Source organism: Pelodiscus sinensis, chromosome 2 (genome assembly GCF_052426305.1).
Source record: "Pelodiscus sinensis isolate ZL-2025 chromosome 2, ASM5242630v1, whole genome shotgun sequence".
NCBI lineage: Eukaryota > Metazoa > Chordata > Testudines > Trionychidae > Pelodiscus > Pelodiscus sinensis.
In genome coordinates, this window is record NC_143053.1 from 36,048,982 (window position 1) to 36,067,099 (window position 18,118).

The 18,118-nt window shown below is 41.5% G+C and overlaps 1 protein-coding gene and 1 pseudogene across 1 annotated transcript; both read right to left on the reverse strand.

Annotated features, from left to right (window-relative positions):
• Positions 1-369: 369 nt before the first annotated feature.
• Positions 370-1,097, reverse strand: LOC149525245 (uncharacterized; annotated as a pseudogene).
• A 10,559-nt stretch (positions 1,098-11,656) lies between these two features.
• ODF1 (outer dense fiber of sperm tails 1) lies at positions 11,657-15,728 on the reverse strand. Its single transcript, XM_025184319.2, has 2 exons — positions 15,335-15,728; positions 11,657-12,118 (listed from the first exon to the last, which is right to left on the reverse strand). The coding sequence occupies exons 1-2, from the start codon at positions 15,613-15,615 to the stop codon at positions 11,803-11,805; spliced, it is 597 nt and encodes a 198-aa protein (XP_025040104.1). The 5' UTR covers positions 15,616-15,728; the 3' UTR covers positions 11,657-11,802.
• Between the last annotated feature and the right edge of the window lie 2,390 nt (positions 15,729-18,118).

Here is an 18,118-nt window from a genome sequence, read left to right on the forward strand (position 1 = left end):
CATGTACTTATACAAAGCACCAGAAAAATATTTCCATCAATAACAATGGAATTTTACAACTAGGCAGAGTAAAAGAAATGCTGCTTGAGACCTTAGTCTCTCCTTTTAATTTGTGCAAAATGTGTTATTCTGCTGCTGTTGGTGGAGTTGGAGAAGGGGTGTCGTTTAAGTAGTTTTAACTTTTAGAATCTCAGCACCCATCTCTTTCCTCAATGCTTAGCCACACAGTCGGCCATTGCGATCATTTGCCATTTGTTTCTGCATGACTACAAAGGCTTGGCAGCCCAACATTAGAACAGTCCTGATGGACCAATGTAATAGGAGGCCTTGCATCTCCTGCCCTTGGTTAGTGGAATTTTATCAAAGATCTTACAAGCCACCTGGAGAACAGCATTCACAGGAACATCTTATGGCATCTTTGTAACATGTCTGAAAAACATAAGGTGCCACCTGTGGACAATGGCTCTTGTAGTTTGTAGACCTGAATGAACCATAAACTTCTGCATTACAGGTTAAATACATTATTCCACTTAATGCCCAATAAATGGCATTGACATTTTGTGTGGAAAGCCTCCAGCTTTGTGAAACATGAACATTACACCATGCAAGTTGGACAGTTGTACCACAGTCTGGGAAGGATACAGCTCGAATAAATCCTGAACCTGGTTGCCATACTAAGATGCTGTTGATTCCATATCATTGTGAATGGCCCATGACGGATGCTGCAATGCCAATCCAATGGAGAGCCTTCATGTGAGAGGTGTAGGAACTGGTAAGAATAGAACGCAGTTAGCAAAAGCTGGAAACTGATTCCACAGTTTCGTTGTTCACAGAGATTGGAGTCACAGGCCCTAGATTTTGCAGTTTTGTCTTTGACCATGAAACATGGAGAGTGCTTCAAGAAACTCATCAGGGGTCTCTATTAAAAGAACAGTGTCTCCAGTGTAGTTGAGATCTGTGAGCGAGAGATCATCGATCTCCATGCCTATGGACCTGATGGAATGCTGCATTATGAACTCTGTTGCCCAACAAAAGAGTGCAGGGGCCAGAACACAACCCTGCCAAACACCAGATACTGATTTAAAAGGTGCTAACATCTGGTTCCCAAGATGAACACGGGCAGAGGCTCCATTATGTAGCTCATTAATTAAATCCAGCCAAGTGGTAGGGACAGTAACACCCTGTAAGGCAGGGCTACTCAACACTCCGCCCATGGGCCACATGCAGCCTGTGGCCCATTTGTTTGCGGCCTGTGGGTGGGAGCTAAAACAAAAGTAGTTAAGATAATGGTCTTCTGTTGATATGAATTTTAGTAGTTAAATTCCTGTGCTGTCATTGCTCATTAAAAGTGCTGTCATATGAGTGGAAATTGGGTAAATATCGCATTTTATTAATATCAGCAGAACTGACTTAAATAGGGCCTGTGTGTTGTGTAGTCTTGCCTTAGTCTTTGTATTCATGCCTTTCAGTGTGAAAGAAGCTATTTGCATATCTATTTGCATGCAACCACACTTAAGTTGCAGCCCGTGGCATGTTCTGTGAGTATCATTGTGGCCCCCAGGGCTTCCAAAGTTGAGTAGCCCTACTGTAAGGCCTTCCACAGTGTGACTCGGTCAACTGAATCAAATGTAGTCTTAAGATCATCATAAGCTGCATGCAGAGGCTTCCTGAACTCACAGTGTATCTCCAAGTGAAGGGCCCACATTGCATCTAATGTGGATCTGTTCCTTGTAAAGCATGATATTTTGGGACTTTTGATATAGCAAAGGCTCCTGGCATGCCAGCAAAACATGCACAGACACTTTCCCTGGAATGAAGAGAAGGGTGACTGGCCTGTAACTCTTACATTCACTACATGCTCTGTTGCCCTTATAAAGTGAAATCACAATACCACCCTTCCAGGTGACTACTAGAGCGTTGTCTGTCTTTACTAAACATTCTGCACCATGCCATACTCGACAGGAGGCAAAGAAATGCGTATTGCATGTAGTGATGTGGTCCGCCTCTCTCTAAGTGATGCCATCATGAGAGATTCATGACATCTGATGTGTGCGTTGCTGCTGGAACTATGAACGGAAATTAAAGTAAGGGGGTGCACCCCAAGATACCGCTCCTGTAAAAGTCAACTGTGCTACAGCAAGAGCCAGCCAGGGGCATGCTCTTTAAAGCTTTCAACCCTTCCAGATTTTACTGTGCCTCTTTTTTGTCTTGTGTGCCCCAGCCCTAACTCCTGCAGCTCCCACACACACCCCTATCCCCATCCCGAAGCCTCTGGTACCCCTGCCCTGAGCCCCACCCAACCCCCTGAGACTCCTGCTCTCCCACGCCCTGCCCTGAGCCCCTCCCACATGCAACCCCTTTCCCTGAGCCCCCCCACATCCAACCCCCTGCCCTGAGCTGCCTGCATCCCCACCCTGCACCCCATCACCTCCTGCCCTTAATCCAGCACCCCCCAGATGCTCTGCCTTGAGTCCGGTGGCCCCACACACCCTCTCAGACCTCTGCCCTAAGTCTCCCCACACCCGCACACACTCCAACAGGAATGAAACTGCATTAATAACAGAAAATCAGAGTTATTGCTTTAATTACATAGATTTTACATTACAAATTGTCTTCCATTTTCAAAGCTTTTAGTTCTTGTCAGGTGGAACACATTCACATCTTATGAGGTAACAGTACTGTCCTACCACAACCCTCCCCCCCATTACAAACTGCCCTTCATCCAAAGCCCTGCTCCAGAGAAATGATTTAAATGAGGAGGAAAAAAAACAAAATTTGAGTTGAGAATCTGAGCAATGCCAGTGTTACCTATACATTGTAATTTTTATGAGCATTGGTGTCTTTATTATTTTCTAGAAGGAGTTTAAAAAAAAAAAAAACAATCTGTAGATACAATCCAAGAGGTTTGATTTATAAAAACATATGCCACCTAGTGGTAAAAATCACATCTCTTTAGAAAAATCATTTTATGGAAAAACTTAAACAATGAATGGTCTTGCAGCACCTTAGAAACTAACAAAATGCAGATAGTATCATGAGCTCTCGTGGGCACAACCCACTTCTTCAGATGTTTGAAGAAGTGGGTTGTGCCCATGAAACCTCATGATACTATTTACATTTTTGTGTTAGTCTCTAAGGTGCTGCAGAACCACTCATTGTTTTTTAAGTTTTTTCACTTTCAGACTAATACGGCTACCCCTCTGAGACACTTTATAGAAGTGCACCTAACTATATGATAGCACAGTAGATTCACAAAGGTATGTTTATTTAGCAAGGTAGAGTCCAAGCACAATTTGGTATGTATGAGCTCCATTCAGAGCCATTTTGTGTGGCCACAAGTTGTTTTACAAGACATGGGCTACCCAAGGACCAAACAAGTCTCAGAATATGTATTTCTATTGCAGAGAAGGTAATAAAGATGCTACTCTGAGCCATAAGGAGACAGTTTGTACCAACATTTTTTAAACATACAAAATGAACTAAGGAATTTTCTTTAGAATTTTGTCCTTAATCTATCTCTTAACTCTAATGTCCTCTTTGAATTTAAACAGTAAGAGACTCCGTGGTCAAGCACCCAACAGCCACAGCTGTTTAGCAGTGCTGTTGATCGGTTCTTTGGCATCTGGGGCCCGTGGTTGGGAAGAGAATTGAGAGTGGTGGACAGGCAGGAGCCTCCGGGGAAGAATTGGAGGGGGGACACAAAGAGGCAAAGTGGGGTAAGGCCTTGAAGTGGAGCACTCCTGGGGAAAAATAAGTCGGTGCCAATGGGCAAAGGGCCAAGCTAATCTATAGAAAAATGTCTGTACTGGCGGTCAGAATGTGTAACTTGAACACAGAAAACCAGTTGGTTTATCTTACTAACAGTTTTAATCACTGAAATGTGATTCCCTATTGAACTGTGCACATTTCATCTCTTAAGTTACTGGTTCAAATCTATCCCACATCAAAGCTGATGGCAGTTTGGTGGTAACTGTCAATAGAATGGCCTAGCAGTGAGAGGGAATGGGAAGTGATGAACAGTCGGACTCTAGAAGTGAGCCCTCTCGGTCAAAACTAAGCCACATTAACAGAACTGTGAGGAAAAGGTTGCACTGCTGCTATGCATGCTGCACCTGTACACTAGATAATATATTCCAGGGCATATTTTTCAAATTTGGATTGTTAAAGATAGACTCTTAAATCCAAGTTCACATACCTGAATAACAGACTGGATTTTTGAGTACCCGCTGACGTCAAAGGAAGCTGCAGTTGACAGTTTTTCAAAGGGACATTATTAAGGGCCCAAAAGCAAGCTATTCCGCTGGGTAGGAAAGATAGAAAATATGGCAAAAGACCGCCTTGGATCAACCAGGAGATCTTGCATGACCTAAAAATAAAAAAGGAGTCCTATAAAAAATGGAAACTAGGACAAATTACAAAGGATGAATATAGGCAAACAACACAGGAATGCAGGGGCAAGATTAGAAAGGCAAAGGCACAAAACAAGCTCAAACTAGCTATAGGCATAAAGGGAAACAAGAAGACATTCTATAAATATATTAGAAGCAAGAGGAAGACCAAGGATAGGGTAGACCCATTGCTCAGTGAGGAGGGAGAAACAGTAACAGGAAACTTGGAAATTGGAGAGATGCTTAATGACTTCTTTGTTTCGGTCTTCACCAAAAAGTCTAATGAAGGAATGCCTAATATAGTGAATGCTAGTGGAAAGGAGGTAGGTTTAGAAGATAAAATAAAAACATAACAAATTAAAAATCACTTAGAAAAGTTAGATGTCTGCAAGTCACCAGAGCCTGATGAAATGCATCCTAGAATACTCAAGGAGCTGATAGAGGAGGTATCTGAGCCTTTAGCTATCATCTTTGGAAAATCATGGGAGACAGGACAGATTCCAGAGGACTGGAAAAGGGCAAATATAGTGCCCATCTATAAAAAGGGAAATAAAAACAACTCAGGACACCACAGACCAGTCAGTTTAACTTCTGTGCCAGGAAAGATAATGGAGCAAGTAATTAAGGAAATCATCTGTAAACACTTGTAAGATAATAAGGTGATAGGGAACAGCCAGCATGGATTTGTAAAGAACAAATCATGTCAAACCAATCTGATAGCTTTCTTTGATAGGATAACAAGTCTTGTGGATAAGGGAGAAGCGGTGGACGTGATATACCTAGACTTTAGTAAGGCATTTGATATGCTCTCGCATGATATTCTTATCAATAAACTAGGCAAATACAACTTAGATGGGGCTACTATAAAGTGGGTGCATAACTGGCTGGATAACCATTCCCAGAGAGTAGTTATTAACTACTGCTGGAAATCCTGCTGGAAAGGTATAACAAATGGGGCTCTGCAGGGATCTGTTTTGGGACCGGTTTGGTTCAATATCTTCATCAACGATTTTGATATTGGCATAAAGAGTACACTTATTAAGTTTGCAGATGATACCAAGCTGGGAGGGGTTGCAACTGCTTTGGAGGATAGGGTATTAATTCAAAATGATCTGGACAAATTGGAGAAATTGTCTGAGGTAAACAGGATCAAGTTTAATAAAGACAAATGCAAAGTGCTCCACTTAGGAAGTAACAATCCGTTTCATACATACAAAATGGGAAACGGGTGTCTAGGAAGGAGTACGGCAGAAAGGGATCTAGGGGTTACAGTGGACCACAAGCTAAATATGAGTCAACAGTGTGATGCTGTTGCAAAAAAAGCAAACATGATTCTAGGATGCATTAACAGATGTGTTGTGAGCAAGACACGAGAAGTCATTCCTCCTCTCTACTCTGCGCTGATTAGGCCTCAGTTGGAGTATCGTGTCCAGTTCTGGGCACCACATTTCAAGAAAGATGTGGAGAAATTGGAGAAGGTCCAGAGAAGAGCAACAAGAATGATTAAAGGTCTAGAGAACATAACCTATAAAGGAAGACTGAAAGAATTGGGCTTGTTTTAGTTTGGAAAAGAGAAGATTGAGAGGGACATGATAGCGGTTTTCAGGTATCTAAAAGGGTGTCACAAGGAGGAGGGAGAAAACTTGTTCATCTTGGCCTCTGAGGATAGAACAAGAAGCAATGGGCTTAAACTGCAGCAAGGGAGGTTTAGGTTGGACATTAGGAAAAAGTTCCTAACTGTCAGGGTAGTTAAACACTGGAATAAATTGCCTAGAGAGGTTGTGGAATCCCCATCTCTGGAGATATTTAAGAGTAGGTTAGATAAATATCTATCAGGGATGGTCTAGACAGTATTTGGTCCTGCCATGGGGGTAGGGGACTGGACTCGATGACCTCTCGAGGTCCCTTCCAGTCCTAGTATTCTATGATTCTATGACTTCTCAAGGTCCTTTCCAGTTCTAGTACTCTATGATTCAGCATGCTTACCCTCCATCACTGCCACCCAGTCTACCACCCACATTGCTGGTTAAGTTAACATTAGAGCCCAAATTTGTTTTTGCTTTATTCCAGCATGAATCAGAGTGAACAGGGCACCTGACTTGAGGGGTTGCATTGTGGGGAGGTTGCAGCAGAAAGAGGTTGCCACCTTTCCTTCCCTTCTCCATCAGGCTTACTGGGGGACAAGTTCAGCCTGAAAAGAAAGCGATGCTGTCTGGGGAGTGGCCTTAACCAGGCAGCCTGGAATAGTGCAACCTGCCTCACTCTTCTTCTATGGAGTCCTAATGTAAATTCAAGCTGCCTTCTCCAGGCACAACCTGGGAGGGAGTGGAAATGCAGCCTGTCTTTCCATAGGAATCAATCCCCGTTGGGATGCAGGGGGCATGAATCTAGTGCAACAAATGCAATCCCTGAGCAGATCTGCAGTCCCAATGTTGCAAGATCACTATAACCCCCACATCCTCATACCCCTGCTTAGAACAGCAATACAAAGAATGCTAGGATTTTACAATGGTGATACCCAACAGTCAGAGAACCAGAGAGCTATGTGAGAGCTGCAGTGGCAAATACCAACCAAGCTGCTAGGCAACTAGTCTAAATATTTTGTTAACACTTTGCTAAAAGTGTGTATTGATGCCTTCCTGTCTCTTTCAGTATGGAAATATTTCTACCAAAACTCAGGCTATTGATTCATTTGTATCCAAAATCAGGAAATGCTTTTAGTTCTTCTTGCATCTGCTGGTAACTGCTGTTCAATATATATGGGGGCTTTGGAAATAAAAGTGCTTTGTCCTCAAGCGCTGTACCACCCTGGAGTGTCACTGTGTGTAAAATGCGAGGCAAGAAGAATAATGTCATTGGACTCCCCCTCTCCATTTTCTTCCTGAGAGCAGATGGAAATCTTGCCCAAGTGACCTCCTGTGTCATCAACAGCCAGCCTTAATTGGCGTCATGACAGAGATTGATGTTTGTGGAGTGGATGGTATGATGAGACTGCCTACATTGGCATGGAGTTGGTCTGAGACTTCTAGCAATAATATCTCTAATGGCTGGTGACAGAATATTAGATGGGGTGTGCTCTGAGTTACTACAGAGAATTTTTTGCAGGTCTGTGGCTGATGGGCTGCCCACATGCTCAGGGTCTAACTAATCACCATATTTAGCGTCAGGAAGGAATTTTCCCCAGGTCAGATTGGCAGAGACTCAGGAGTTTTCACCTTCCTCTGCAGTATGTGGCAGGGGTCACATCCAGATTTAAAGCAGTGTAAATGGTAAATATTCTGTAGTTTGCTGTCTTTAAACCATAATTTGAGGACTTCAGTAACTCAGCCAGACAATAGGGGGTCTATTACTGGAGAAGCTGAGTGAGATTCTATGACCTGCAAGGAGGTCAGGCTAAATAATCATGATGGTTCCTTCTGAACTTAAAAACTATGAGTCTATATGGGTATGTCTACACTACAAAGTTAATTCGAACTAACAGATGTTAACTTTGATAGGCGCTACACAGGCAAACCGCTAGTTCGAAATTAATTCGAACTAGCGGAGCGCTTAATTCGAACTAGATAAACCTCATTCTACGAGGACTAACGCCTAGTTCGAATTAAGTAGTTCGAATTAAGGGCTGTGTAGCCACTTAATTCAAACTAGTGGGAGGCTAGCCCTCCCCAGCTTTCCCTGGTGGCCACTCTGGACACCACCAGGGAAACTCGTCTGCCCTCCTCCCGGCCCCGGAGCCCTTAAAGGGGCACAGTCTGGCTACAGTGCCCGTGCCAGGTGCAAGCCTGCCAGCACCCAGCCAGCAGACCCTGTACCTGGCACGGCACGAACCAGCCACCCGCTACCACCCAGCCCTCCGCCTCTTCCCAGGACCAGGCTGGCGGCTCCCGGGAGCCTGCCCAGGTCCGCAAGAGGCGGGCGCCCACCTGGTCTAGTGTGGGGATTGTGGACCTCATACACGACCTCCGCAGTAGGCAAAGGAAAGTGGCCATCTAGGGCAGGATAGCTGCCAGTATGGCCACCAAGGAGCAGGTTTGCATGAAAATCAAGGTGGTCCAGTGAGACCCCCCGACCCTGAGCTTTGAGCTTAGAATGGCCGTACTGGGTCAGACCAAAGGTCCATCTAGCCCAGTAGCCTATCTGCCGACAGCGGCCAACACTAGGGACCCTGGAGGGGATGGACCGAACACAATGACCAAGCCATTTGTCTCGTACCATCCATCTCCAGCCTTCTACAAACAGAGGCCAGGGACACCATTTCTACCCCCTGGCTAATAGCACTCCATGGACCCAACCTCCATGAATTTATCTAACTTCTCTTTAAACTGTTATAGTTCTAGCCTTCACAGCCTCCTGCAGCAAGGAGTTCCACTGGTTGATTATTTGCTTTGTGAAGAAGAACTTTCTGTTATTAGTTTGAAGCCTGCTACCCATTCATTTCATTTGGTGTCCTCTAGTCCTTCTATTATGGGAACTAATGAAGAACTTTTCTTTATGCACCCTCTCCACACCACTCATGCTTTTATAGACCTCTATCATATCCCCCCTCAGTCTCCTCTTTTCTAAGCTGAAAAGTCCCAGTCTCTTTAGCCTCTCTTCATATGGGACCTGTTCCAAACCCCTGATCATTTTAGTTGCCCTCCCCTCTCCCACCCTCTCACTTCCCCTCTCCCACCTCCTTTTCCCAGTCTCCCCGAGTTTTGTTCAATTAAGAGTTTCTATTTTTGAACACACGTGTCCTTTATTTTGTACATCAGGAAGGGGGGGCTAGGGAGGAGTAAGTGGAAGGAGGTGAGGGAGGAATGGGGTACGAGCCCCCGATGGGGAGGACTGGGGTGGCTCTGCGGGCTCCTCGGGGTTAAAGCTGTCCTGCAGCCCCCCGATTGACCCTCCCCCCCGGATGGCAGCCTGTGGCAAGTGCAGCCGGGCTGATAGTCGAGTGCTGTGATGTGCCGAGTGTGGGCACTCAGGGCACTCCAAGCCAGGACTGCTTTGCAAACAGGGAACCCCTGAGAACTGTCTGTCTGGGGTGGGGGTCGGGTCCCTTTAAGTACAGCCCTCGGCTAGCCTGAGACAGCAGCTCCACTGTCTAAGTCCTAATCTGATGCCCTGCTGGCACTGCTTCCGGCCATCCTTAACCTCGGTTCAGGGTCCACTCAATGTGGACATGCTAGTTCGAATTAGCAAAATGCTAATTCAAACTAGTTTTTAGGTCTAGATGCACTAGTTCGAATGAGCTTAGTTCGAATTAACTAATTTGAATTAAGTTAGTTCGAATTAGTGCTGTAGTGTAGACATACCTTATGAGTGATAGGGCCACTACAACTGACTGAATTTCCTGTTGCTATTTCAAAGGCCTCCACAGTCTTATGGAGCCTAGAAAAGGGAGCTGTGCCCCCCAAAGAACCTGTTGGGGATACAAAACAGTCCTTGATGGGGAGAAAAAAGGGGGTCAGAGGGTCAGAAATAGCCTTGGATGATGGCTGAGGAGACCTGTTCTCCTCATCTCCCAAGAAGCTAGTAATCCAAAGTAGGAAAAAAGAAGTTGAGGATGGCAGAGAGAAGAGCAGCTTAGTGTCCCCCCACTCAAAACAGTGCAGTAAGCTGGCAGAAAGGGTGTCAAGAAAGAGGGAACCAGCCCCTCCTTCAAAGGGTAGGGGTCTCAGCAGGCTGGTGCACTGATCCTCGTATTGAGGGCAAAACTTCCTGCTTCTGTAGCTGCAGAACTGAGAGCCTTCCATCAGCAATCCCTCTTGGCAGTTCTGGGTCTGCTTGTTGTTAGAGAGGGCAGATGGGCTGGTTTATACTAATATACATTCTCCAGACTCCCTCATGCCTGGCTGAGTTGGATGAATCCATCTTGGAGGGTTTGTCTTCCTCTTTATGGAACTTTTGACTTGTTTGAACTCAGCAATAAAGAATTGAGTTAACTGTTAGGATACTCACTATGACTTCTGGGACAGTGTAGACAAAGGCTAATTGTATTCAGCACTGTGTCACCTAATCATGAATGAAGCCTGCTCGGGTGGCAATAGCAAAGGAAGGGCTGTGTAAATAAACAATTCTGTGCTTCGGTGATTGAACCAGAAAATAAAACTTTTCAAATGTGTGGTGGAACTAAGAAGTAAAAAAACAACAACAACGTTGTTTTGGAGTTGAGTAACATTTTGTTCAACCCAAAATGTTTTGATTCTCAAGGTTTTTTTTTTATTTTCTATAAAATAAAATGGGAGTAAAATTCAAAAATTAAAGTATTGTTAAAACATTTTGGATTGAACCATTCCAAAAACATTTTGGATTGTACCAGCTTTTCCCTCTTTCAGTGGAAACAATTTCAGTAGAAAATGTGCAATTAGTCCTAGTTTTTATTTATTTGTGTTTCTAAAAATATAAGGATATGCATAGGGTATAACCTAGAAAACTAAAGTAGGTAAATACCCATGTCCACAATGCTCAAAAAATGACTGAATGGAACTATTTTATTTCCTCTCCTTTCTTGGTGAATATTACACAAAGATAGTTGAGAGTGCTGGAGGATGGAGAAGGTACAGCATGAAGAGTGGAAAGTGGTATTAGTGAGACCATTAGTGGAATGCTATGTCCATGTCTGGTGTCCACACTTGACAAATAATGCTGACAAATTGGAAAGAGTTCAGGAAAGAACTATAAGAATGGCCTTATAGTAAGAAACTTAGGAAACTCTATTTAGTTTACTCAAAAGAAAGTTAAGCGTTGACTTGATCACCTCCGTAGTGAAAAGATTTTTGATGGTAGATGACATTCAGCAGAAAAAGCATAACAAGATCCATGATAGTTGCTGAAGCAACACCTATTTATATGAGAAATAACACAGAAGATAATTAGCCATTGGAACGATTTACATAGGGATATAGTGGATTTCACGTTACTTGACATCTTTAAGTCAAGACTGTGTATTTTTCTAGATGATATGCTATAGCTCAAGCAGAAATTATGGACTTGATGGAGGAATTATTGGGTAAAATTCTATGGCATGTGTTATGCAGAAGGTCAGACTAACTGATCATAATGGTCCCTTCTAGTCTAATCTATGAAACAATGAACAGTGCTGACGCCAGCTTGTGGAATTAAGCTACAGCTATGTGGGTCTTGTCTTGCTTAACAAATTACCGTAGTTTAGTATTTTAAAAGTTTTATTTTCATATTGGGAAATGTTCCTATTTTTTTTTGACTGTTGAGAAAGTCACAAGAAATCCTTCAAAACGAAACCAAAAGACTTGCACTCAAACAAGCAGTTTTGCAACACTATTGTTTGTTTCTAAACTGGTCAGATCAGTTACCAACTTATGCCTAAAAGGTAGAATTAAAAAAAAACACCCGAGGAGTTGCTTGTGCTATATACATATACAGAACTACTGCTGCTCAGAGTCCACTGTCTTCAAAGTAGACTCAGGAGGCAAGGGTAACACTTGCGTGGAGTTTCAATCTTCACCAAACTGTTGGGTCCTACAGTGTAAGTCACCTCATCTTCATACACTCCTGGAGGCAAGCTGATCTCCTTGGTAAGGTTTGTATAGTTGTATTCCTTCCCTCTCAGGGTCCTATGTTCCTCCTCATGTTCAGCTGACACTTTAACCTTCCCATCTTTTACCTTCACTGTAACTTCATCTGGGTCAAACCCCTTAACATCCATCAGAGCTAAAAGCTTATGATCATGGCATGAATTCAACATCCTATTAACTCTTCTTCGTATGCTGCAATTTAAAAAAATAAGAAAAGAAATTTAGATAATCAAAAATAAAAACTCACCCCTTTATTCAGACAATTGGAAGCTTGGACAATTTTTTGAAATTCATGTTGCTGGGGTCCCTTAAATACTGTCATCAATAACTAGGAATTTATTGCTAGGATATATCAGTGACTATTCCTTGTTGACAAGAGTAGATTACTTACTTTGGACATCTGTACCTGGGCCCAGGCTTGAAATCATACCAAGAGGTATGTCATAATGTAAATAATATAAAGAGTCCATATTTTCAATATTTACAAGTAAAATATTTTATTTTTAAATAAAGATGGCTTTAACTAGACCTTTCACCACATTTGAGGAACTGAACTAGAAATAAGCTGGAACTTAGATTCAATTTTTAAGACATACACAATTTTGAATGAAAAAGATGTTAAGAAAACAACCAAGATGAAAAGATGGGGAGAGATCTGGATAAAGAAATTGATCCAGATGAGTGGGTCTCTGTGTGGGAAGTGGCATATACATTTCAATTTGTACAGCACATAAACATTTTTTAAATAAATTACTGAATAGATGGCATTTGAATCCAGTTACGATCCATCGTATTTTTGCTACTAGAAAAGCACTACATTGCTCAGATTGTGGGGAAGGAGGAATGTAGTTGTATATGCCGTAGTAGTGTGTAGGAATTATGTGGTTTGGAGAGGATATTATTAAAGCAATTCATGTTATGACAAGATGCTGATTTCCTTTCTTAGTTACTTTAAACAGAATGACAAATCAATTTTTTTTAATTATTAGCAGCTACAATTTTTTGCCACATCATTACAAATGTGACCTCCCCTCCCCGTGGAATTGTGGCATGGAAAAATATGACCTATCTTTGTAATGGTAGAGTTCAAATATGTACACAAGAGGAGCACTAAAAAGGATAGGCATTTAGAATTTTGTCCCTTTTCAGCATATTCAAAGGAGGTGGGCTTCCTACACAACAAATCAAAATCTTAGCCACCAGATTTGAATAAGTAATATATGATATAATATGTTAGTGTTTTATTGTAACTTTGTCTCGATTCAAATTTTCAAAAAAAAAAAAAACCCAACAACACAAGAACAAAGTTAAGATGAATGGAGTTTACAGCATGGAATAAGAACATGTGTATTTGAGGACAAAGAAGTGAGTCAAAGTGTAGAGTCTATTTTCACATATTAATGAAAGATAAGTGCATATTTTGATGTACACCACATGAAGCATTGGCTATGCTATCAATGAACAAAAACATCTGTGTATTTTGGTAATCAAGTGGTTGTGTGTTAGGATGTGACATCTGTGAAGAGGAAGAGTTCTTTCTCCCTAAACACACAACAGCTAGCATTCCTCATTAGCCAATGCTTGTCCATTTAACAAATTATCTTAAATTTTTAAATGAATTACATTCAAGTGAGAAATTTTGTTACATTTGATCTCTAGATAAGGAACACATTGGTATGCACACACAAAATTGTTTCCTGTGCAGAGGCCTAATTGGGCCATTAAAATCACATTTTATCCTGTGAAATGACACTATAATCAACTAAAACATGACTCTCTTTGAATAATTTGCACCAATGGAAGAGCACAGTCTCAATTGTAACAGAGTGGGTCATAAGATTCACATTCAATAGATAATAGGTGTAATGTGGAAGTATACAGGTCAATAAATAAGAAAAGAGGCACAGCAAATCAGATGAGTTTAGTTGTTTATATTATCAGTATATTCCAGCTCCTGGATTATTATTCCTATTATACAAAACTAAGATGATTCAACTTTGCACAACATTAGAAATATTTTTTCTTGCTTTGCAAGAGTTCATGAATTCTGTGCTGCTGCCTCCTTGATCTTTCTATTCAATTATAATTTTATAAGGCTTACTCTTAGGTGATTAAAAATTGTGTGATGTGATTGGAAATTTATAGTGTCAATATGGGTTTCAGTACTGTTTGAGAGAGGATGGTATTTGATTTTTCTAGAGTTGTAAGCTGAAATCCTTCTCTTCTGTGACTATAGTCAGATCAATGCAAGTAGATGCATAATGAAAATGTAGCCAATTTTAGAAACAGCGTGGTCAGGATTGCAATCTGGATCTGATATTTGGGCAAAACTCTCACTGGAATCATTGGCCCAGATCCTGAAGTCCTCAATCTGTTTTTACTAGGGCAAAACATTCATTAACTTCAGTGGGTCTTGCATAAAAAGTTACTTCAGAAGTTGATGCCTAACATCAACTGGTATTCACTGGTAAAAATCCAGAGTATCTTCATGTGCCAGCATCTATTTCACCTACTCATACAAGCCTTTGTCGTATGATATGCAAAGTTTCTCTGGCTGTACTACAGCTATTATGAGATTGAGGCATTTGTTAGAACAGCCCCTGGACTGCTCTCATTTCTGCTAGGGTGAATATAAAACTCCCAAGGGTTTCCCTCTCCTCTAGTTCTGTCACAACCCCTGGAGAGTGAGCACAGCAGTGAATTTAAGCTAATATTCAATCCCCAGTGTGTACTGACAGTATACATTTTTAACTGGAGAAATCAAAACGTCATCTCTACGCCCAATATTTAACAGAAGTTTAAATTTTATGTAGGGAGAAAACTGCAATTAAAGAAGATACATTAAAATAATTTATTAAGTAAATATTACCAAAGTCCTCAACTCTTAATGAATATGATTCTATCTTACTAGCAAAGGATTTCTTAACCCTTCTAGCTTTGGATTGCTCATTAACTCATAATTTAAAAGACGAGTTTTTTAAATAATTTATCACAGCTTCTCCTTTAGAACCAGATTCTGATTCTCTTTATACCAGTAATTCAAGAGCTCCATTGAATTAATTTCATAATAAATAATACCCAACTCTTAATAAATTGACTCTAGTTTTACAGTAAGATCAAAATCTGACCCATGACTAGATCTATGTATTCTCATTTAGTTTTATATGTAGTCTTACATATCTAACACTCAGATAATGCTGGTATAATTACCTCCATATCTCTAGGCTATGCCATTACAGGTTTTTTTTTCAAACTCTTACAGTTCCTACATTTCCCTGAAATTGAGTTTTGTTGAGTATCCCGTTTATCTACTTTCACCATTACTCAAAATGCCACTGTCCAATTCCTGTCCTTAATTCAGTTTAGAGTACTACTAGCTATAGAAGGCTAATAAATAAGCTCATTTACCTGTCCAGTTCTCGCTCCGCCTCTAGTTTTGCTTTAATGGCTTTCCTCTCCCAAATTGTGAGGCATGATGGTCGATGGCAGTGTAGGTGCACAGAACAAAGGCAATGTGGATACGGGTGTATGTCACACACACAGTGTGGGTGCAGATGTATATCACACAGGCAGTGAGGATGCAGGCAGTGTGGATGCAAGTCCATCAGCCTTATCTGCCTCCTTATTTCTCTATCTGCCTTTCTCAAATCTCGCTTGGCATCTTCCAGAAAGTGACAGCACAAAGACATCTTAAAGCTTTAAACCATATTAGCGTACGAGTACAAATTTTGATAACTTGCACCCGTGTGAGAAAAAATTGTCTTGCAAGCTGTGGCCAGAAGTTAGTTTTAAAAATCAAACTGCAGATGCCTTAACTATATTCCAGCAGGCATTTTATGACATCATCAGCCTGCAAATGTGTCACAATCGTGGAGTTGGCATGGGAACTGCAATCAGTGGCTGTCTCTTTGAAAGCTATTCAGTGAAAAACACTACATGGATTAAACACTTGGGTTGATATATCATAAACACACATGTCAGTGAAAGTAATTTATGGATTCCCCAACAACTGTAACTTGCCCCCCTTGTACATAAAGTATTATTTTGTGTCACTGTATATGGTGTTAACATGTACTACATGCTCTAATAGTGTGTTTCCTAAATGATGAATAAAGTTTCAATCACAATATTGTATTAATATGTTTATTCACATTAATTTTCTCTTTTAAAAAATACAACATACAGACCAAAGCTGTAAGAAAGTTCATAGTGTTTCCCAGCCCTTTTACAGGCATAATACTCTGGGGATCAAATCCTGAAGTCTTTACTCACTTTTTAACTCAGTCTTTACTTAGATACTCAATCCCTGGCTTTATAGACCATGGAGGCCCTTGGCCATTATCACAATTTCCCGCCCATCCCCCCATATGTCAATGCCATATTTTCCTCATGGATGGTAATGCACATAAAGAGGTCCTGCCCAGTATTAGCGATGAGGAGTCCTGTGGCACCTTATAGACTAACTGAAGTGTAGGAGCATAAGCTTTCGTGGGCAAAGACCCACTTCGTCAGATGCATGTGACATGCATCTGACGAAGTGGGTCTTTGCCCACGAAAGCTTATGCTCCTACACTTCAGTTAGTCTATAAGGTGCCACAGGACTCCTCATCGCTTCTGCAGATTCAGACTAACACGGCTACCCCTCTGATACTTGCCCAGTATTATTCATCCATGTTCTGGCTGGCCACAAGTTAGTTACCACAAGGATGTCCTCCCAGGAGAGGCTTAGCTGGCCTGTCGTCTGTCTTTGTAACTACAAGCACAGCCTGCTAAACTTGTTGGGGGTTCAAGTTGATTCTTACATAATTCCCTCTGACTTCATTGCTTTCTGAAGAAGCCTCATTGGAGTAAGCAGTGAATCAAAAATGGGAAAGGAATTTTACCTGAACAGTAGCACAATTAGTATCCCTCTTAAACAATGATTCAATCAATGTTCACCTACTTGGTACTATTGAAGTTGCTTCAAACTAAGAGAGCTGTTCTGTGAATGCTGATTTAAGACAAGGTGGTTATTGCTGTCTTAGAATTACAGTGGATTCCATTGTCAAAGTGGTACTTGAAGATACAATGCAAGTATTTCTCTTTATATTCAGCACATGCTCATCCCTATGGTATCTGAGTATTTGGAAAAGAGATAGGGCCCAGATTGTCAGCTGTGTGGTAGCCCCCTTTCTGCCAAGGAAGAGATAAGGAGCCCTAACCCCTAGGAAATACCTAGCACAGGTGGATTTTGTATGTGGCATTGGGCTGGTAACAGCTCTACAGCTTAGGAGGTGTAGCCAGGTTGTGAAAGGGAATGTCTAAGTGCACTCTAGTTATTGTCAGCTGCCCAAACAGCTCACAGGAGAACTCTCCCACTGACTCCTAATAATAGTTGGTACAGGAGCCATTGGGTTACCTGAAGTGAGACAAGGCAGGGGCAAAACTACTGCATCTGGAGGAAAGGGATTAAGAGCCAGTTTGTTGACCCTTCTAATCAGTCAGCTGTATAGTCAACTGCACTTGTTAGGTTGCCCAGAGACTGGCTCTGCTGTACGCCCTGATTCCTGACACTATTACCTAATAGTTCAACGGAGCTCAGCTGATCCAAGTACTCACCTGTTGTATCTGACCTTTACAGTGCTTGCATCATTGGCTTTTTCTTACTCAAAATACCACATTGACAATAAGTAACATTATAGTGAGAGTATATGGTATTTCAGACAACGAAAGAACAAGGAACAAACTGCAGCATATATATAACCCAGATAGCAGCATTTATTTGAGATGACACTTTTACCTTTTCAATACAACAGTATGATGAATAGTAATGTCTACTTGCTCAGTGAACTTTAGAGCCATTTTCTGAAGCAGCATTAGGGTGACAAATGTTTATGAATCACAAACTGATGGCATTAAGGACTTTTGCAACTACTATCTTCCTCTCATGTTGTCGCATCAGTCATTGCTGAAAATGACATGTATGAGTCCTAATCTCAGCTGGATGCCAGTAGCATTGCTGTAGATTTGCCTGACTCACAGAGGGGAAAAAAATCTACTGGCATAGCTAACAGTAATTTTGAGCAGCATAGCTCAGAGAAGGTTTAAAGTTAATACTGCTAGTTAATTAGCATGAGTCCACAAGGGTTCATTTCAGCCTGCATGGCATTTTCTATTTAATTTTTTTTAGGTGACAGAGCTAATAGCTCAGGA